Genomic DNA, 20,194 nt, shown 5'->3' with positions numbered 1-20,194 from the left:
AACTATTTGTCCGATTGATCTCAAATTTGGCCAGTAGATAGATTTTGAGCTCCTCTTTCGACTGATGTGTAATTCAATGCTATTAAACGTCGTTTTCATTTTGAAAACATTTATTGAAAATCACCCTAAAATGATGTTTCTAAAACAGTTTTTGGCAAATACCTCGTTTACTTATTAAGCAAACTCAACAAATTTGGGTCTCATTTTACGCAGAATTTTACGCTGAATTCAAAAACATGATAATTTTTTAATCTTTGTCTATAAATAACCGAGTTATGGCCGTTTGAAATTTTGGGTTTTCGCCAGAGGGCCAAATTTTCGAAGGTTCGAAACAATTCTTGCTCGATATCTCAGAAACTATTTCAGATATTGAGATACGGTTAGCGCCATCGTTTTTCTCGCAATTTTTTACATAAGAAACAGTTCTTTGATTTTTCCACAAACGAAATTTGCAAATTTTCGCAAAAATTCATGGCTAAAACTATGGCCAAACTTCTGATATCGATATCTCGCTTATTTTTTAGAGTAAACTTAAGTTATTATACATCAGTGTACGCAGAATTTTACGCAGATTTCAAATCTGGGATTTAAATTCAGATCCGACAACAAATAACTGAGTTATGGCCGATCAAAGTTTCAGAAAGTTGATTTTCATTTTTTTTCATTTTTCGTAATTTTTAAAGTTAAATATCTCGGAAACTATTTGAGATATTGAGATGCGGTTTGCGCCATTCTTTTTCTCGGCTACTTTTACGTTAGAAAAAGTGCCTAAAAGCCCAAAATTCGATAGTCGATTTTTCGCGAAAAAAAATTCCGACTCAAACGATGAAAATTTTTCAATTTTTTTAATATTGGTCATAACTCGTAAACTATTTGTCCGATTGATCTCAAATTTGGCCAGTAGATAGATTTTTAGCGCTTCTTTCGACTGATGTATAATTCAAAGCTATTAAACGTCGTTTTCATTTTGAAAACATTGATTGAAAATCACCCTAAAATGATGTTTTCAAAACAATTTTTATCCAATACCTCGTTTATTTATTAAGCAAACTCAACGAATATGGGTCTCATTTTACGCAGAATTTTACTCTGAATTCAAAAACATGATAATTTTTTAATTTTTGTCAACAAATAACCGAGTTATGGCCGTTTGAAATTTTGGGTTTTCGCCAGAGGGCCAAATTTTCGAAGGTTCGAAACAATTCATGCTCGATATCTCGGAAACTATTCCAGATATTGAGATGCGGTTTGCGCCATCGTTTTTCTCGCGATTTTTTACATAAGAAATAGTTCTTTGATTTTTCTACAGTTGAAATTTGCAAATTTTCGCAAAAATTCATGACTAAAACTATGGCCAAACCGCATCTCAATATCTAAAATAGTTTCTGAGATATCGAGCAAGAATTGTTTCGAACCTTCGAAAATTTGGCAAAAAGAAACAATTTCAATCGGATTTGAATTGGTTAATCCGAAAAAACCGTCCAATTTCACACAGTGATCTCTAATACCGACAGATTCAAATTTCGAGTTGGCTGTGATCTGTGAAGTGTCGCCACTGGGGTTGTTCACGTGAGAAACGAAACCATGGAGACGTTCCCCCAAAATAAGGTAAACCCCCGAGCTAATTCTTTTAAAAATGAATCTGATTTCCAGTTTTTGGAACTTGAAAACGCGCTCGCTGGAAATAACCTTGAGGATGTTATGTCGGTGATTTCACTCTATGGATCTCGAGAATGGTGTCAAAAACTGACCTCCGAAGGCCATACGTTGCTCCAGGCGACAATTCGGAAAAATCGCAAGGAATTGTTCGATTTTATGCTACCTTTCCACGACTTGGAGGACCTGGAGATCTTCGCCGAAGATGGTGCAACAGCACTGCACCTCGCCATGAGTTTGAACATTCCAGAAGACGTCGAATATTTCGCAACAAAACTCGTAAAGAAAGGAGTTTCTTTCCACATAACGAATCACAGTGAGGTTTCTTTGTTATTTGGTTGTTGTTGGGGGAGAATGACAGAGCTGTTTCTAAACAACGGCTTAGATATCTGTGATAAAGACAAATTTGGCAATCCTCTCCTTCATAGGAGTTTATTGGGGGATCCTAATGTTAATTTCGAGGTCTTCGCGACGTTGTTGTACTACGGCGCTGATCCTCTTCTTAAGAACAACGCGGGATGGAACGCGTTCGAATTGGCTGTGATGACAAATCGACATCCTTTGATCCAAGAGATTCTCTTCAATTATCTAGATGAGACATGCGAGATAGAAGTTGAAGCGTTGCTCCACCTTGCATTCGTGGACTCTGTTTATTTCCACACTTTTCTCCACCGCGACGTCAAGTGTTTAGAAATGAAAAGAGCAACGTTTGAAGTCACCTTTAGAATAATTATTCGTCGATTATTTAAAATTAGTCTTCAGTCGTTGGAGACTCTTCTTACAGGAGCGAAGGTATCGGCGACCATTTCCACCCTCTTACTCAACGGTACGAGAATAATGCCTGAAATTTTTTTTCCGATTTTCTATGAGTGGCTTAGTGTGGATCAAATCCTCCTCAAACTTGATCTACTTCTTCGCGCGTTGGGTGAGCCCATGGTGAGGTTTTTGAGCGCTTTAGACAGTTGCATCATCAAACATTTCAACAACGACAACACCGCGAAGGAACTTCTCTTCTTCTTGTTTCAACACGGCCTTCAACCCATAGTGCCTCTTCACATCGTGTACTCAAAGTACGGCTTCAACGATCTCTTCAGATTCCTTCTGTGTGTAAATCAAGGAAAATCCTCCCAGTGGTGCAACCTCGATGAACCTCTCGTGGACTTCATATGTGACCCTCTTTTGGAGGTCAAGACTTTTCTCAACACTACCAGGATAAATTTTTACAAACCAGCTTGGTCGACTTTGTCACGTTTCTTTGGGGATCCTCAACTTCGCAGTTTTGTGCTGCAAAGACATGATGAAAAGACGCTCGCTCCTTCACGAGGGCTTCTTTTGCAAGAATTGGCAAGGAATGTGCTTCGGAAACATGTCGTGAAGACATTCAATGTGAGGAATGCGGGAGAGTTTATTTCTGTGGTCAATGCGCTTCCGATTAGTGGTGTACACAAGAAGATTATTACGCTTGAAATGCCTTTGTATGTTTAACTGTGATGAAGACTTTGAAAATCTTAACATCCGGAACGATGCAGTCTGGGTCAGCGACTACGTGGAAATTTGGACACTTGACAACAGCTTCACTTCATGTTCGAGAAATCAAGAAAAATTGCAACATTTTCATCAGGTAATTTCCATTTTTGTAGCATTTGTTTGTGTAAATAGAATGAAGAATTTTTCTCCATTATGTTTAAATTCTACTTGACTTTGAATAGCCAAAAATTGCTTATTTCTGATAAGTTGTTGGAGGTCACAGAAATTTCTGTTTTGTTGGTTGCTTTGGTTGTGCTTTTTTATCTACATATTTTAAAATGCAAATTTTATGAACTTTTAATTAATTTTTCAATATTTTCAGGAAAGAAAAATGCACAAAAGAGATGTCTTGATTGCCACAAGGAAGGAAATTGTCAGGCCGTGAATCTAAAACCAGAAGTTTCTGGAACTTGAGAACTACGGGCAGCTTTTAGTTGGGTGAAACATGACTGCCTGTGCAAGAAATGAAGAAAAATGGTTTGGTGGTCATACAGATCAGTTGTTGCAACGTCTTTGGAAAGGAAATTTCATTTTGTCGTGAGGGTAATTTTAGTTTTTGTTTTCCTAACTGTAGGGAAAAGATTAGTAAATTTCCAGTAACTAGTCAGTTTGAATTTACCTCCATTTTGTCCAAATTCCACTAAACTTGGATTTGGCTAAAAATCCTTCATTCTGATTGGTTGTAACGAGGTTATTGAAGACGTTGTATTGTTGGTTGCCTACATTTTAAATGTTTGACGTACTGTTTATTAATAATTAAAATGTGAATTCAACCAACTACTCGTTAATTTTAGAATGTTTTTTTAGGGAGAAAGAACGCATTTAAGAATGGTCTGGACTCTCACCCGAATTTGAGAAGTTTTGAAGTTTCTCCTAAAAGATCTTCAATGGACCAAGGTCTTCTACTCTGTATTCGCTTGTTGGAATTCTTCTTGTATCCACACTTCTATAGAGACAGAATAAAAAGTGATACAGAATGAACGAAATCCTGCCTAGTCGCACTCTTGAGAAAAATTAGACAGAAACTGTGAGGATATTTGGTCTTTATGGAGTCTAGAAAATGAAAACTTCTTACAGCTTCTGGTTGAGTGAGATCATTTGTTTTCTTTGGTAATGACCAAGTTTGTTTGTTTGATAAACATCTGTAAAGTTGTATAAGCTTAAAGTTCAGCACAGACTCGCTTAACTTCTTAATTTTTACAGTTTACTGATGTGGATAAGATAAATATGGGATTTTTGACTTTGTTTGCGACGTTCCAACACCCTGAAGTTTTCTGGATGCAGTCTGAATCAGCAATGACACGAAAATTTGGACCCTTTTGACTACAGCATCACTTCTTGTGCAAGAAATCAAGGATTGTTTGATGTTTGTCCAAGCCAGTTCTTGCAACATCTTTGAATAGGATATTTCATCTCTTGTTTTGTGGGTAAATTAAAGTTCTTTTAAATTATTTCTGTCAAAGTGAAGGAATGATTAGTAAATTTCAAGTTATTTCACAATTTGAATTGCCCTCCTTTTTTTCAAATTCCACTAAACTTGAAATTGGAAAAAATCCTTCGTTATGATTAGTTACACGTGATCACGGGAGTTATTGTATTGTTGGTTGCCTACACTTTGGATGTTAAGCGCACTTTTTATAACTTTTAAAATACTCATTTAACCAACTTTTCGTTAATTTTTTATTGTGTTTTTAGGCAGGAGAAATGCACACAAGAAATGTCTCATTTACCGGATGGAGGATCTTAAATCGGATTTCCACATTTGGTAAGAAAATTAAGGATTCTGTAATTTTCACCTTTTACAAGCTTTTATAACAAGATCTCACAGCACTGTTGGAATTTTCAGTAATTAGAAAACTGTTTTGAGAAATTCATCATTTGGAAACTTTTGCTGTTGCGATCTTGTTACTTTTCTTAAGATAGAAAGTAATTTAAGAACGATCGTATGCAGTTAAACTTTGAGCTCATATTTGACTATTGTTTCATTTTGTTCTTTGAATGTAACAGCTCTTGTGTAGTCAAATTATACAAATTTTGAAATGCGAATTTTATGAACTTTTTATTAATTTTTCAATATTTTCAGGAAGGAAAAAATGCACAAAAAGGATGTCTTGATTGGCACATGGAAATTGTCACATCGTCTATCTAAAGCTGGAAGTTTCTGGAACTTGAGAACTACGGGCAGCTTCTAGTTGGATGAGACATGACTGCTTGTGCAAGAACTACAAAAAATTGGTTTGGTGGTCATTCACAGCAGTTGTTGCAACGTCTTTGGATAGGAAATTTCATCTTTTGTTTTGAGGGTAATCTACAGTTCTTTTAGTTTTTGTTTTTCTAACTGAAGAGAAGATTAGCAAATTTCGAGTAACCAGTCAGTTTGAATTTACCTCCATTTTGTTCAAATTCCACTAAACTTGGATTTGGCTAAAAATCCGTCATTCTGATTCGTTGGCTCGAGGTTATTGTAGACCTTGTATTCTTGGTTGCCTACATCTAAAATTTTGGGCGCACTTTTTATAAATTTTAAATTACAAATTTAAGCAATTTTTTGGTAATTTTAGAATATTTTTTAGGGAAAAGAAACGAACAGAAGAATTGTCTCGGCTGTCACCCGAATTTGAATAGTAAATCTGAGAAGTTTCGAAGTTTCTTCTAAAAGATCTGTTTCAATAGGCCAAAGTCTTTTACTATGTTTTCGCTTCTTGGAATTCGTCTTGTATCCACACTTCTATACGGACAGAATAAAAGGAGTTACGGAGTGAACGAAATTCTGCCTAGTTGGAAAAAAAATTGACAAGATGTGGAGAATTTTTGTTCTTTTTGAAGTTGAGAAAAAGAAAACTTCTTACAGCTGCTGGTTGAGTGAGATCATTTGTTTTTTCTGGTAATGACCAAGTTTGTTATAAACATCTGTAAAGTTATGTAAGCTTAAAGTTCAGCACCGACTCGTCTAACTTCTTAATTTTTACAGTTTACTGATGTGGATAAGATGAATATAGGAATTTTGACCTTGTTTGCGAAGTTTCAACGACCTGAAGTTTTCTGGATGCAACCTGAATCAGCAATCAGACGGAAATTTAGACTCTTTTGACTAGAGAACATCACATACTTCTTATGCAAGAAATCAAGAATTGTGTGATGTTTGTCTAGGCCAGTTCTTGCAACATCTATGAATAGGAAATTTCATCTCTTGTTTTGCGGGTAAATTACAGTTCTTTTAATTTATTTTTGGCAAAGCGGAGGAAAGATTTGGTAAATTTCAATTACTTCACAATTTGAATTTCCCTCAATTTTTCCAAATTCCACTAAACTTGAAATTGGGGAAAATCCTTCGTTCTGATTGGTTACTCGAGGTCACGGTAGTTCTTGTATTATTGGTTGCCTACATTTTAAATGTTAGGGGCACCTTTAATCAATTTTAAAATGCTCATTTAATCAACTTTTCGTTAATTTTTGAATTAATTTTCAGGGAGGAGAAATGCACAGATGAAATGTCTTAACTGCCAGATGGAGGATCATGCATTGGATTTCCACATTTGGTCAGAAAATGGAGAATTCTGTAATTTTCACCTTTTACAAATTTTTGTAACAAGATCTCAAAGCAGTGTTGGAGTTTTCAGTAATTAGAAAACTGTTTTGAGAAATTCATCATTTGGAAACTTTTGCTGTTGCGATCTTGTTACTTTTCTTAAGATAGAAAGTAATCTAAGAACGAACGTATGCAGTTAAACTTTCAGCTCAGATTTGACTATTGTTTCATTTTGTTCTTTAAATATAACGGCTCTTCTGTAGTCAAATGTGTTCGGAATTTGATTGGTAACTTCTTGTAAATTGTTCAAATTGCTTGTTTAATGTGAATTAGGTGATTTATGAAAATCTTTGTTTTTAGGAAGAGCGTGGATGCATTTGTTTCAAGACATCAAGAAGCACCTCGTGATGAAGAAGACGAAAATCGCGATGGAGAAGTAGTGCACCAGTCTGAATTTGAGCTCAACTGCATTCAAAGACGTGGGACGTGGAGGTCGACAGTCAATTGGGGCACAGCTTATGTTTAGTATAATTTGTACTGGAGTTTCTGGAGAGTTCTATATTAAAATTAAGGGGGCAAAGGCCTACGTAACGGCCGTTATGGGGGCGCGAGTAGAATGTTTGATTTATTACAATGTAGACTTGTTTTTGGCTGAATAAATACTTTTGAGAAGTTTGTTGTTTAATTTTTCGCTGGAGTTATGTTGTAATTGGGCCTCATTAGCTTCTACGCTTCATTTAATCAAATTTGAACAGATTTTTCAATCAATTTTTACCTTTAATCTAGGCAACCAATTATACACCATGTCAAGTTGTGTAACTGTTATTACGCAATGGAGGGGCGTCAAATTAATACCACAGGACCGGCTCGAGCCCCTCTATCGATTACCGTTTTCAGAATTGCTCTATCTTGCTTGGTTCCCGAGATTTTCACGTTTACATTATGGGGTAAATCGCGAATAACTCCCTTATTACCCCGATTTTTTGCAAACCGATTCAAAATTCGTTATCTACATGGAAAGGCCGATCTTTTCAGCCCAAAAATTCCAAAAAAAAACACCATGAACTTTTTTGGACCAATTTAGCGGGGAATGTCGTTGAATTTTCTTTCACCCTGCTTTCTAGGGCCCCTCTATCGGTTGCGGTAATTGGATTAAGGTTTTTGTGAAATCACTTTTGGTGAAAAATTTCTAAAAAATAAACTTTTACGTCGAAAAGTTTGAAATTTTTCTGATTTTTCTCAAAAATGCTATCTCCGTTATTAAGCCGAATTTTGAAAAACGGACCACAGATTTGGAATCTGGGCCCTCGGCTTAACCCTCCGCCCCGAAAAACACGCTGTTAAAATATGGAAAAATTTTTATTTTTTTTATCATTTTTTTAGAGATTTTTGGATTTTTCAAACGCGAATAACTCGAAAACTAAGCGTTGTAGGGCAATTCCAACGCCACCAAAAGATGGAGGGCCTTTACGGCAAGAGCTGGCACAAATCTCAAGCAAATGCCTCGGTAAATAAAGGAGTTATTCGCGTTTGAAAAATAGAAAAATTTATAAAAAAAAATAAAAAAAAATAAAAAAAATAAAATTTTTCCAAATTTAAATAGCGTGTTTTTCAGGGTAGTGGGTTAAGCCGGGGGCCCAGAATCCAAATTTGTGGTCCGTTTTTCAAAATTCGGCTTAATAACGGAGATAGCATTTTTGAGAAAAATGAGAAAAACTTAAAAAATTTTGTCGAAAAAGTTTATTCTTCAGAATTTTTCTCAAAAATGCTATCTCCGTTATTAAGCCGAATTTTGAAAAACGGACCACAGATTCGGAATCTGGGCCCCCGGCTTAACCCTCTACCACGAAAAACACGCTGTTAAAATATGAAAATTTTTTTATTTTTTTTATCATTTTTTTTAGAGATTTTTCGATTTTTCAAACGCGAATAACTCGAAAACTAAGCGTTGTAGAGCGATTCTATCGCCACCAAAAGATGGAGGGCCTCTAGGGCAAGAGCTGGTACCAATCTCAAGCAAATCCCTCGGTAAATAAAGGAGTTATTCGCGTTTGAAAAATAGAAAAATTCATAAAAAAAATTAAAAAAAAAGTCAAAAAAAAAAATAAAATTTTTCTAAATTAAAATAGCGTGTTTTTCGGGGTAGTGGGTTAAGCCGGGGGCCCAGAATCCAAATTTGTGGTCCGTTTTTCAAAATTCGGCTTAATAACGGAGATAGCATTTTTGAGAAAAATGAGAAAAATTTAAAAAATTTTGTCGAAAAAGTTTATTCTTCAGAATTTTTCTCAAAAATGCTATCTCCGTTATTAGGCCGAATTTTGAAAAACGGACCACAGATTCGGAATCTGGGCCCCCGGCTTAACCCTCTACCCCGAAAAACACGCTGTTAAAATATGAAAATTTTTTTATTTTTTTTATCATTTTTTTTAGAGATTTTTCGATTTTTCAAACGCGAATAACTCGAAAACTAAGCGTTGTAGAGCGATTCTATCGCCACCAAAAGATGGAGGGCCTCTAGGGCAAGAGCTGGTACCAATCTCAAGCAAATCCCTCGGTAAATAAAGGAGTTATTCGCGTTTGAAAAATAGAAAAATTCATAAAAAAAATTAAAAAAAAAGTCAAAAAAAAAATAAAATTTTTCCAAATTAAAATAGCGTGTTTTTCGGGGTAGTGGGTTAAGCCGGGGGCCCAGATTCCAAATCTGTGGTCCGTTTTTCAAAATTCGGCTTAATAACGGAGATAGCATTTTGGAGAAAAATTGAAATATTTTAAATTTTTCGAGGGAAAAGTTCATTTTTCAGATTTTTCTCAAAAATGCTATCTCCGTTATTAAAGCGAATTTTGAAAAACGGACCACAAATTTGGAATCTGGGCCCCCGGCTTAACCCACTACCCCAAAAAACACGCTATTTAAATTTGGAAAAATTTTATTTTTTTTATCATTTTTTTTAGGGATTTTTAGATTTTTCAAACGCGAATAACTCGAAAACTAAGCGTTGTAGAGCAATTCTATCGCCACCAAAAGATGGAGGGCCTCTAGGGCAAGAGCTGATACCAATCTCAAGCAAATCCTTCGGTAAATAAAGGAGTTATTCGCGTTTGAAAAATAGAAAAATTCATAAAAAAAATGATAAAAAAAATAAAAATTTTTCCAAATTTAAATGGCGTGTTTTTCGAGGTAGGGGGTTAAGCCGGGGGCCCCGATTCCGAATCTGTGGTCCGTTTTTCAAAATTCGGCTTAATAACGGAGATAGCATTTTTGAGAAAAATCAGAAAAATTTCAAACTTTTCGACGTAAAAGTTTATTTTTTAGAAATTTGTCACCAAAAGTGATTTCACAAAAACCTTAATCCAATTACCGCAACCGATAGAGGGGCCCTAGAAAGCAGGGTGAAAGAAAATTCAACGACTTTCCCCGCTAAATTGGTCCAAAAAAGTTCATGGTGTTTTTTTTTGGAATTTTTGGGCTGAAAAGATCGGCCTTTCCATGTAGATAACGAATTTTGAATCGGTTTGCAAAAAATCGGGGTAATAAGGGAATTATTCGCGATTTACCCCATAATGTAAACGTGAAAATCTCGGGAACCAAGCAAGATAGAGCAATTCTGAAAACGGTAATCGATAGAGGGGCTCGAGCCGGTCCTGTGGTATTAATTTGACGCCCCTCCATTGCGTAATAACAGTTACACAACTTGCCATGGTGTATAATTGGTTGCCTAGATTAAGTGTAAAAATTGATTGATAAATCTGTTCAAATTTGATTAAATGAAGCGTAGAAGCTAATGAGGCCCAATTACAACATAACTCCAGCGAAAAATTAAACAACAAACTTCTCAAAAGCATTTATTCAGCCAAAAACAAGTCTACATTGTAATAAATCAAACATTCTACTCGCGCCCCCATAACGGCCGTTACGTAGGCCATTGCCCCCTTAATTTTAATATAGAACTCTCCAGAAACTCCAGTACAAATTATACTAAACATAAGCTGTGCCCCAATTGACTGTCGACCTCCACGTCCCACGTCTTTGAATGCAGTTGAGTTCAAATTCAGACTGGTGCACTACTTCTCCATCGCGATTTTCGTCTTCTTCATCACGAGGTGCTTCTTGATGTCTTGAAACAAATGCATCCACGCTCTTCCTAAAAACAAAGATTTTCATAAATCACCTAATTCACATTAAACAAGCAATTTGAACTATTTACAAGAAGTTACCAATCAAATTCCGAACACATTTGACTACAGAAGAGCCGTTATATTTAAAGAACAAAATGAAACAATAGTCAAATCTGAGCTCAAAGTTTAACTGCATACGTTCGTTCTTAGATTACTTTCTATCTTAAGAAAAGTAACAAGATCGCAACAGCAAAAGTTTCCAAATGATGAATTTCTCAAAACAGTTTTCTAATTACTGAAAACTCCAACACTGCTTTGAGATCTTGTTACAAAAATTTGTAAAAAGTGAAAATTACAGAATCTTCCATTTTCTGACCAAATGTGAAAATCCAATTCGTGATCCTCCATCTGGCAGTTGAGACATTTCATCTGTGCATTTCTCCTCCCTGAAAATTAATTCAAAAATTAACGAAAAGTTGATTAAATGAGCATTTTAAAATTGATAAAAGGTGCCCCTAACATTTAAAATGTAGGCAACCAATAATACAAGAACCACCGTGACCTCGAGTAACCAATCAGAACGAAGCATTGTTTGCCAATTTCAAGTTTAGTGGAATTTGGAAAAATTGAGGGAAATTCAAATTGTGAAGTAATTGAAATTTACCAAATCTTTCCTCCGCTTTGCCAAAAATAAATTAAAAGAACTGTAATTTACCCACAAAACAAGAGATGAAATTTCCTATTCATAGATGTTGCAAGAACTGGCCTGGACAAACATCACACAATTCTTATTTCTTGCACAAGAAGTAAGTGATGTTCTAGTCAAAAGGGTCTAAATTTCCGTCTGATTGCTGATTCAGGTTGCATCCAGAAAACTTCAAGTCGTTGAAACTTCACAAACAATTCCGAACACATTTGACTACAGAAGAGCCGTTATATTTAAAGAACAAAATGAAACAATAGTCAAATCTGAGCTCAAAGTTTAACTGCATACGTTCGTTCTTAGATTACTTTCTATCTTAAGAAAAGTAACAAGATCGCAATAGCAAAAGTTTCCAAATGATGAATTTCTCAAAACAGTTTTCTAATTACTGAAAATTCCAACAGTGCTGAGATCTTGTTACAAACATTTGTAAAAGGTGAAAATTACAGAATTCTCCATTTTCTGACCAAATGTGGAAATCCAATGCATGATCCTCCATCTGGCAGTTGAGACATTTCATCTTCCTGAAAATTAATTCAAAAATTAACGGAAAGTTGATTAAATGAGCATTTTAAAATTGATAAAAGGTGCCCCTAACATTTAAAATGTAGGCAACCAATAATACAAGAACGACCGTGACCTCGAGTAACCAATCAGAACGAAGGATTTTCCCCAATTTCAAGTTTAGTGGAATTTGGAAAAATGAGGGAAATTCAAATTGTGAAGTAATTGAAATTTACCAAATCTTTCCTCCGCTTTGCCAAAAATAACTGTAATTTACCCGCAAAACAAGAAATGAAATTTCCTATTCATAGATGTTGCAAGAACTGGCCTGGACAAACATCACACAATTCTTGATTTCTTGCATAAGAAGTAAGTGATGTTCTAGTCAAAAGGGTCTGAATTTCCGTCTGATTGCTGATTCAGGTTGCATCCAGAAAACTTCAGGTCGTTGAAACTTCGCAAACAAGGTCAAAATTCCTATATTCATCTTATCCACATCAGTAAACTGTAAAAATTAAGAAGTTAGACGAGTCGGTGCTGAACTTTAAGCTTACATAACTTTACAGATGTTTATAACAAACTTGGTCATTACCAGAGAAAACAAATGATCTCACTCAACCAGCAGCTGTAAGAAGTTTTCTTTTTCTCAACTTCAAAAAGAACAAAAATTCTCCACAGCTTGTCAATTTTTTTTCCAACTAGGCAGAATTTCGTTCACTCCGTAACTCCATTTATTCTGTCCGTATAGAAGTGTGGATACAAGACGAATTCCAAGAAGCGAAAACATAGTAAAAGACTTTGGCCTAGTGAAACAGATCTTTTAGAAGAAACTTCGAAACTTCTCAGATTTACTATTCAAATTCGGGTGACAGTCGAGACAATTCTTCTGTTCGTTTCTTTTCCCTAAAAAATATTCTAAAATTACCAAAAAGTTGCTTAAATTTATAATTTAAAATTTATAAAAAGTGCGCCCAAAATTTTTTATGTAGGCAACCAAGAATACAAGGTCTACAATAACCTCGAACCAACCAATCAGAATGACGGATTTTTAGCCAAATCCAAGTTTAGTGGAATTTGAACAAAATGGAGGTAAATTCAAACTGACTCGTTACTCGAAATTTGCTAATCTTCTCTTCAGTTAGAAAAACAAAAACTAAAAGAACTTACCCTCAAAACAAAAGACGAAATTTCCGATCCAAAGACGTTGCAACAACTGCTGTGAATGACCACCAAACCAATTTTTTATAGTTCTTGCACAAGCAGTCATGTCTCACCCAACTAGAAGCTGCCCGTAGTTCTCAAGTTCCAGAAACTTCCAGTTTTAGATCCACGATCTGACAATTTCCATGTGGCAATCAAAACATCTCTTTTGTAGATTTTTCCTTCCTGAAAATATTGAAAAATTAATAAAAAGTACGTAAAATTCGCATTTTAAAATCTGTAGATAAAAAAAAGCACAACAAAAGCAACCAAAAAACAAGTTCAAATTTTCATTCTATGAACACAAACAAAAGTTAAAAAACTGCAAATTACCTACAAATTGCATTTTTTTTTTATTTTTTGCACATGAAGTGATGCTGTTGTCAAGTGTCTAAATTTCCGCGTAACTGCTAATTCTCCATCCAGTAAACTGTACGACGTCGCAATTTCACGAAAATGATGAGAATTTTCGTTTACCTTCATCCACAACAGTGAACTGGATAAATAGAAAAGTTAGCAAATAATTGTTGAAACATTTACACCCAGTAAATTTAAACAAGTCAAATTAAATCACAAAACAATTTACAACAAAAATTTCGTGTTCATATGGTATAGGTAGCACAAACTGTAAAGTTGTTCTAAGATCTCAACAACTTGTGAACATTTTCAAATCAATCTCTAATTCTGACATCTAATATGAAAAAAAAGGTGATTTTTCTTTTACCAATTGTGTTCCATTTCTGGGAAATTGATATATAAGTCAACCGCAGCCCCATTTCAATTTCATGGTCAATATGGTCACAGCAACTTGCATATATTCTGTGGCCTCCTTTCACTTCAGTGCCTCCTCGGTATTGCTTTAATTCTTTTTTCTAAAAGCAAAACATTAGTTGCAATCAAATCCACAAACATTCAGATCAAAGAATTAAAATTCTTAACAGTTACACCAAAAAGCTGTCAAATAAAATTGTTTTCCACAACTTAGTTAAGTTTCAAGTTACCTTGTTACGTGTTTAGTAGAATAATCAAAACTACCCTTCTCTTGGCTCTTGAAACTTTTGGGCAAAACTCCAAAACTTCAAGTGAAGTGGACTGTAAAACTGTTCTTAAAAATCATTGTTGTACCATTTGCAGAAAGTTGACTGAAACAAACTCCTTTGATATGTTGTCCAATTAGCAGCGTTTTCAATGATTTGGTCTGAAAATCAGAATTTAAATTATTAATAAAAACAATTACACCAAACATTTTAATAAGTAGGCAACCAGTAATACATGCTCTTTGGTGGGTGATTAGTACAAGCCATTCACGCAACCAATCAGAACGATGGAATTTTTTGATTCGCTCAACCAATCAGAAAACAGGATTTCTCTCCCAACTTTTAATTTTAAAAATAAATAAATTGTACCTGTTTAAACATTCCCAATTAGATAAGACCTTCATCTAGGGCTCCAATTGACAACGTTCAAATCGCAACATTGCAACGTTTTTAGTTTTAGACGTTCCAACATTTTTCAACTCCCTTCATCTTCAAATGGCGATTTCTTACAAAAACTTGAAGTCTACATTCATATTTTCGTTAAATTAATTAAAAGTTGGCTCTGGATACTTGGTAAAACGTGAAAATCTTCCACATGTTAGACACAACCTAAAATTGCACTATACACCAGAAAATTACGTTTTAAAGACTCTTTCGATTACCTGGGTTATCCAAGAAAGCTCCCAGAATCCAACAACATCATTATTAATCAATTTGAAACAGTTTTTCCGACACCAAACTCAAACAGCTCGAAGCGAAGTTAGCTGCAAATTTTACTGACATTACAGGAATTGTATGTACCGACTAAAGTTAGAGATGGGCTGACTGCAAAACATTCATTGGTTATCCAACTTGCATAAAACATAAAATCTACCAAATTATTAAGAAAGTTGGGCAAAAACTTCTAGTCCGACAAGTTCTAATTTTACTTTATTTATTTACGTATTTAATGCTACGTTTTAAATTCACAAAAATGTATTGTTAATAAAATTGTATAGGCAACCAATAATACATTTTGATTTCTCGGTGGGCACATCTCTAATACATCACTCATACCAGCTGTCAAAAGTGAGTTAACCTCAAATTACATGCGCTCTTCTTTTATACCTCGAAACAAAGCCCTTTTCTCAGTTTCACTTCTTTTAAGACAACGCTCACACGTTTCGTCATTGCCAAAACCACCCCCAATGTCTTCAAACCTGTTAAAACCACCGGAGCACGTCGCAGGTCTGACCACCTTAACCAAGCAGTTGTTCGAAAAGACAGTCAAACTACCCCGTTTAAAGCTCACGAACGTGACGATCTCCACAGTTCTTCCCTTTCTTAAGAAATCGCTGCTAAAACTGGAAAATTTCAAGCCTGTCCAGACTGTCTCTGACGAAATCCACATTTATTTAAACCCAGAGACGGTGGAGCGCTGGGAGGACCTGAGCCCCGAGTTTAGGAGTCTTGATGTGGACTCCACCTCTCTGGAGACGTGCCCCTACACTTTAACCTACGATAACTTCTCTCTTGAGAGTGTGCTGAGAGCTGTGCTCCCTCAGGACGTTGAAGGAGTCTCCAGCTTCACCAAAGTCGGGCATATCGTCCACGTGAACCTACGGGAACACCTCCTAGCTTACAAGGACTTGATCGGGGAAGTGTTGTACGAGAAAGTCCCGAATTGCCGCACTGTCGTCAATAAAACATCAATGATTGATAACACGTATCGGAATTTCAACATGGAAGTCCTCCGTGGAGACGACGACATGCTCACCTCCGTCAAAGAGAACAAATGCGTGTTTGATTTCGACTTCTCGAAAGTCTACTGGAACTCGCGCCTCTGCACCGAACACGAGAGAATCGTCACCATGATCAACCCTGGAGACGTCGTCTTCGATGTCTTCGCAGGCGTGGGGCCCTTTTCCATCCCTCTAGCAAAAAGGAAGTGTCAAGTCTACGCCAACGACTTGAACCCCGAATCGTTTAAATGGTTGAGTCACAACGCGAAGAAGAACAAAGTCGATTCGAAGTTCTTTCAAGCGTTTAATCAAGACGGAGGGGAGTTCATCGGTGGGGATGTTAAGAGCCTCCTCCCCCAGTACTTGGGGAGGAAAGTCTACATTTTAATGAACCTCCCCGCGTTGGCGGCGGAGTTCTTGTCTTCGTTCGTCGGTTTGTACGACGATGGGGAGTTAACGGAGCTCCCCAACCCCCCAACTGTCCTCCTTTACTGTTTCGCGAAAGGGGAGAACTGTGAAGAGATCGCCCGGAGGTTAATCCACCAAAAACTCGGCGGTGGTGTTAAAATCCTCGAGGTGTTCAAAGTGCGCACTGTCAGCTCTTTAAAAGAGATGATGAGAGTCACGTTTAAGCTAGACCGGGAGATCCTAATCAAGAAGAAAAGGAAGAATGAAACTGATGAAACGGGGGAAAAGAAAAGTGGGTTTTTCCTCTAGTTGGAGTTTAACTATTTCTGTTTTTCTAGCTCGTCATGGGGAAGAACAAGAAGAAGACTAACAGCGTCTTCAAAGTCGCCGGGGCTAAAAGTCTGAAGCTGAAGGCGAAGGCGAAGGCTGTCAAAACCGAACTAAAACAGATCAATGTGAAGAATAGGGCAAAAATCTCGGATATGGATAAGGAACTCGTTCGATTACAAGATAAAATTAGGAATATCAATGATGAGAAGAAAGAGGGAAAGGCGAAGACGAAACTGCCATCGCGGGGTGACAAGTCGGAGAAGACGCAGCAGCAGTCGCAAGAGGCGATGGATCAGCTGAACGCCATGCAGTTGTGATTCGCGCGGCGCCTCCACCATAGCTCTATATCTGTATAATTTGTACAATAAAATTTCGGTCGAAGTTGGCTGGTGTTTAATTTTCTACGATCACAATCACGCTCTATGACCAACATCACGTTTTACGACAAATAGATCACGCTTTATGACCAACAAATCACGCTCTATAACCAACAAATCACGCTCTATAACCAACAAATCACGCTCTATGACCATCAGATCACGGTCGATGACAAACAGATCACTCTATGACGCTCTATGACTAACAGAACGCTTTATGACCAACAAATTATACTTTATGACCAACAAATCACGCTCTATGATAGACAGATCACGCTCTATGACGCTCTATAACGGACATATCACACCACTATATGACGGACAAAACGCTCTATGATGAGCAGATCACGCTGTATGACGGACAGATCACGATCTATGTCCAACATATCACGCTTTATGACCAACACATCACGTTTTACGATAAACAAATTAAGCTCTATGACCAACAAATCACGCTCTATGACCAACAAATCACGCTCTAATGATCAACAAATCACGCTCTATGACCAACAAATCACGCTCTATGACCAACAGATCAACCTCGATGACAAACAGAACACGTTTAACGATGAACAAATCACGCAAAATGACCAACAGATCACGCTTTATGACCAACAGATCACGCTCTATGACTAACAGATCACGCTCTATGACCAAAATATCACGCTTTATGACCAAAAGATCACGCCCTATCGCCCTATGACCAACAGATTATGTTTTACGATATACAGAACACGCTCTATAACCAACAAATCAAGCTCTATGACCAACAGATCACGCTATATGACGAACAAATCACGCTCCATGACCAACAGATCACCCTCGATGACAAACATAACACGTTTAACGATGAACAAATCACGCAATATGACCAACAGATCACGCTTTATGACCAAAAGATCACGCCCTATTGCCCTATGACCAACAGATTATGTTTTACGATATACAGAACACGCTCTATAACCAACAAATCAAGCTCTATGACCAACAAATCACGCTCTATGACGCTCTATAACGGACATATCACACTCTATGACGGACAAAACGCTCTATGATGAGCAGATCACGCTGTATGACGGACAGATCACGATCTATGTCCAACATATCACGCTTTATGACCAACACATCACGTTTTACGATAAACAGATTAAGCTCTATGACCAACAAATCACGCTCTATGACCAACAAATCACGCTCTATGACCAACAGATCACCCTCGATGACAAACAGAACACGTTTAACGATGAACAAATCACGCAATATGACCAACAGATCACGCTTTATGACCAACTGATCACGCTCTATGACCAAAATATCACGCTTTATGACCAACAGATCACGCCCTATCGCCCTATGACCAGCAGATCACGCTCTATCGCCCTATGACCAGCAGATCAGGCTCTATGACCAACAGATCACGTTATATGACGAACAAATTATGCTCGATGACAGACAGATCACGCTCTATGGCGCTCTATGACGGACAGATCACGCTTTATGACGCTCTGTAATGGACAGATCACGCTCTATGACAGACAGAACACGGTCCATGGTGGACAGATCACGCTGTGTGACCAACAGTTCACGGTTTACGATGAACACTTCAAGCTCTATGAAGTGATCACGTTTTACAATGAACAGACCACGATCGATGACAAACAGATCACGCTTTATGACAAACAGATGACGCTCTATGACCAACAGATCACGCTCTATGGCTGACAAATGACGCTTTATGACAACGCTCTGCGTGTGCGCCTCCGCCACGTTTCACTCGATTTATTTCCAACTATAATACGTTTAATAAAAAATCAGCCATCCTCCTGAGCCTTAAAATCCTCCTCAATCCCATGCCTCCTATTCAAATGGTCCTTCAAGTAGTACCTCCTAATGAACCCCTTTCCACAGACCTTACAAACATGCGGCCTCTCCTTCGTGTGCACCATCATATGATAATTCAAATGCATCTTCCTCAAAAACGCCTTATTACAAACATTACAAACGTGCGGCTTCACCCCCAAATGCACCGCTTCGTGTCTCTGCAAGTCGATTTTTTTAATGAACGCCTTATCGCACTGTTGACAGGGAAACGGCCTCTCTCCTAAAACCCCCAATTTAAAGTAAAGACAACAGAGGCTCTCACCAAACCTGAATGAGTCTTCCTGTGTCGGTCGACGTGACAGCGAATCGCGAAGGATTTCCCGCAGACTTCGCAAGTATAGGGCTTTTCTTTCGTGTGGGTCCTCATGTGGTAAGTGAGACCAGTGGGGTGACTAAACGACTTTCCACAAATCGTGCATAAGTAAGGTTTCACTCCGCTGTGGATCCGAGAATGGAGATTCAAATTATTAGATGAAGGAAACTTCTTGTGGCAAATTTCACACTCATAGTTCTTCTCGCCGGTGTGGACGCGCGTGTGGCGGGTCAAACACGCCTGGGAGTTAAACCCCTTCCCGCACACGTTGCACAAATAGTGCCCCTTGTAGATGTGGCGCTTCAAGTGCGCTTTTAAAATGTACTTATTCTTGAAGGACTTGTTGCATTCGTGGCAAAACAACACTTTGTCGCCGTCGCTTCGCTTCACTTTCTTTGTCTTCCGTTTTGGTTTTTCTTCTGCTTTGGTCTCGGTTTCGTGTACTTCTTCGGGTTTGGGGGGGTCAGATACTGTGACGATTTTCTTTTGGAAGTCATTGAAGAAGATGTTTGATTGGTCGCATTGTAATTTGAATTTGTACACAATTGCTGCTTTTTCCACGCAGCTCGAGCAGATGTTGTCCCCGTAATTGTCTTCTAACTAAACATTCTCTGGTTAAAAAAGAACAAAATGAGGTTAGGTTACCTTGACGTCGGAAAGTAAGGTTAGGATGTCCAGAATTGGAATTGTGTGCTCGTCGTAGCTGATAAACGTGTTCTGGATCTTGACAATGTTGTCTTCGGTGTTTATGCAAGTTCTACAGATGTTGTTCGGGATGAACACTTCCATTTTTGGTTATTATTGTTTTGACACGAGCTGTCAAATTAAAATTGACATTTGACATTGACGTTTCGTTCTAGTAGGGGACACCGTACCAAAATTGCCAAGTAGG

General features: G+C 37.3%; 3 protein-coding genes and 2 long non-coding RNA genes across 12 annotated transcripts; 3 read left to right on the top strand and 2 right to left on the bottom strand.

Annotated features, from left to right (window-relative positions):
* Positions 1 to 1,361: 1,361 nt before the first annotated feature.
* LOC148175916 (uncharacterized) lies at positions 1,362 to 3,227 on the top strand. Its single transcript, XM_088034573.1, has 2 exons — positions 1,362 to 1,608; positions 1,654 to 3,227. Exons 1-2 carry the CDS (start codon positions 1,585 to 1,587, stop codon positions 3,139 to 3,141), a joined length of 1,512 nt encoding a protein of 503 aa, XP_087890699.1. The 5' UTR covers positions 1,362 to 1,584; the 3' UTR covers positions 3,142 to 3,227.
* A 333-nt stretch (positions 3,228 to 3,560) lies between these two features.
* LOC148175915 (uncharacterized) lies at positions 3,561 to 7,303 on the top strand. Of its 6 annotated transcripts, XR_015770005.1 has the most exons (6): positions 4,170 to 4,293; positions 4,387 to 4,610; positions 4,879 to 4,948; positions 5,267 to 5,486; positions 5,757 to 6,067; positions 6,155 to 6,379. It is a non-coding gene; the product is annotated as an uncharacterized LOC148175915 (long non-coding RNA). The 6 variants fall into 6 exon arrangements; XR_015770001.1 differs by lacking the exons at positions 5,757 to 6,067; positions 6,155 to 6,379 and adding an exon at positions 3,561 to 3,726 and having other exon boundaries at positions 3,991 to 4,293; positions 5,267 to 5,490; XR_015770003.1 differs by lacking the exons at positions 5,267 to 5,486; positions 5,757 to 6,067; positions 6,155 to 6,379 and adding an exon at positions 3,561 to 3,726 and having other exon boundaries at positions 3,991 to 4,271; positions 4,879 to 4,957.
* Positions 7,304 to 11,766: 4,463 nt separating this feature from the next.
* Positions 11,767 to 15,065, bottom strand: LOC148175914 (uncharacterized). Of its 3 annotated transcripts, none has more exons than XR_015769968.1 (7): positions 14,935 to 15,065; positions 14,642 to 14,881; positions 14,237 to 14,433; positions 13,960 to 14,107; positions 13,203 to 13,421; positions 12,590 to 12,938; positions 12,346 to 12,540 (listed from the first exon to the last, which is right to left on the bottom strand). It is a non-coding gene; the product is annotated as an uncharacterized LOC148175914 (long non-coding RNA). The 3 variants fall into 3 exon arrangements; XR_015769967.1 differs by having other exon boundaries at positions 12,628 to 12,938; XR_015769969.1 differs by lacking the exons at positions 13,203 to 13,421; positions 13,960 to 14,107; positions 14,237 to 14,433; positions 14,642 to 14,881; positions 14,935 to 15,065 and adding an exon at positions 11,767 to 12,055 and having other exon boundaries at positions 12,313 to 12,540; positions 12,628 to 12,848.
* Positions 15,066 to 15,327: 262 nt separating this feature from the next.
* Positions 15,328 to 16,859, top strand: LOC148175913 (tRNA (guanine(37)-N(1))-methyltransferase). Its single transcript, XM_088034691.1, has 2 exons — positions 15,328 to 16,693; positions 16,740 to 16,859. Exons 1-2 carry the CDS (start codon positions 15,361 to 15,363, stop codon positions 16,769 to 16,771), a joined length of 1,365 nt encoding a protein of 454 aa, XP_087890817.1. The 5' UTR covers positions 15,328 to 15,360; the 3' UTR covers positions 16,772 to 16,859.
* Positions 16,860 to 18,872: 2,013 nt separating this feature from the next.
* Positions 18,873 to 20,170, bottom strand: LOC148175912 (uncharacterized). The gene is made up of 3 exons (XM_088033618.1): positions 19,948 to 20,170; positions 19,257 to 19,902; positions 18,873 to 19,209 (listed from the first exon to the last, which is right to left on the bottom strand). Exons 1-3 carry the CDS (start codon positions 20,089 to 20,091, stop codon positions 18,920 to 18,922), a joined length of 1,080 nt encoding a protein of 359 aa, XP_087889744.1. The 5' UTR covers positions 20,092 to 20,170; the 3' UTR covers positions 18,873 to 18,919.
* Positions 20,171 to 20,194: the final 24 nt, after the last annotated feature.

The sequence above is a fragment of the Gnatocerus cornutus genome, chromosome 4 (assembly GCF_029298725.1).
Source record: "Gnatocerus cornutus isolate USDA-ARS CGAHR chromosome 4, icGnaCorn1.1, whole genome shotgun sequence".
In the NCBI taxonomy this organism is placed as follows: domain Eukaryota; kingdom Metazoa; phylum Arthropoda; class Insecta; order Coleoptera; family Tenebrionidae; genus Gnatocerus; species Gnatocerus cornutus.
The sequence above is the reverse complement of the archived record's forward strand: the minus strand, read 5'-3'. Positions and strand labels throughout refer to the sequence as shown.

Bases quoted from the DNA above. Each gene is read 5' to 3' on its own strand.
- LOC148175916 (XM_088034573.1), top strand. From the start codon at position 1,585: ATGGAGACGTTCCCCCAAAATAAG. The intron at 1,609-1,653 runs GTAAACCCCCGA...TCTGATTTCCAG, and splicing joins AGACGTTCCCCCAAAATAAG to TTTTTGGAACTTGAAAACGC.
- LOC148175913 (XM_088034691.1), top strand. From the start codon at position 15,361: ATGCGCTCTTCTTTTATACCTCGAAACAAAGCCCTTTTCTCAGTTTCA. The intron at 16,694-16,739 runs GTGGGTTTTTCC...CTGTTTTTCTAG, and splicing joins TGAAACGGGGGAAAAGAAAA to CTCGTCATGGGGAAGAACAA.
- LOC148175912 (XM_088033618.1), bottom strand. From the start codon at position 20,091: ATGGAAGTGTTCATCCCGAACAACATCTGTAGAACTTGCATAAACACC. The intron at 19,903-19,947 runs GTAACCTAACCT...GAGAATGTTTAG, and splicing joins CCTTACTTTCCGACGTCAAG to TTAGAAGACAATTACGGGGA. The intron at 19,210-19,256 runs GTTTGGTGAGAG...TGGGGGTTTTAG, and splicing joins ACACAGGAAGACTCATTCAG to GAGAGAGGCCGTTTCCCTGT.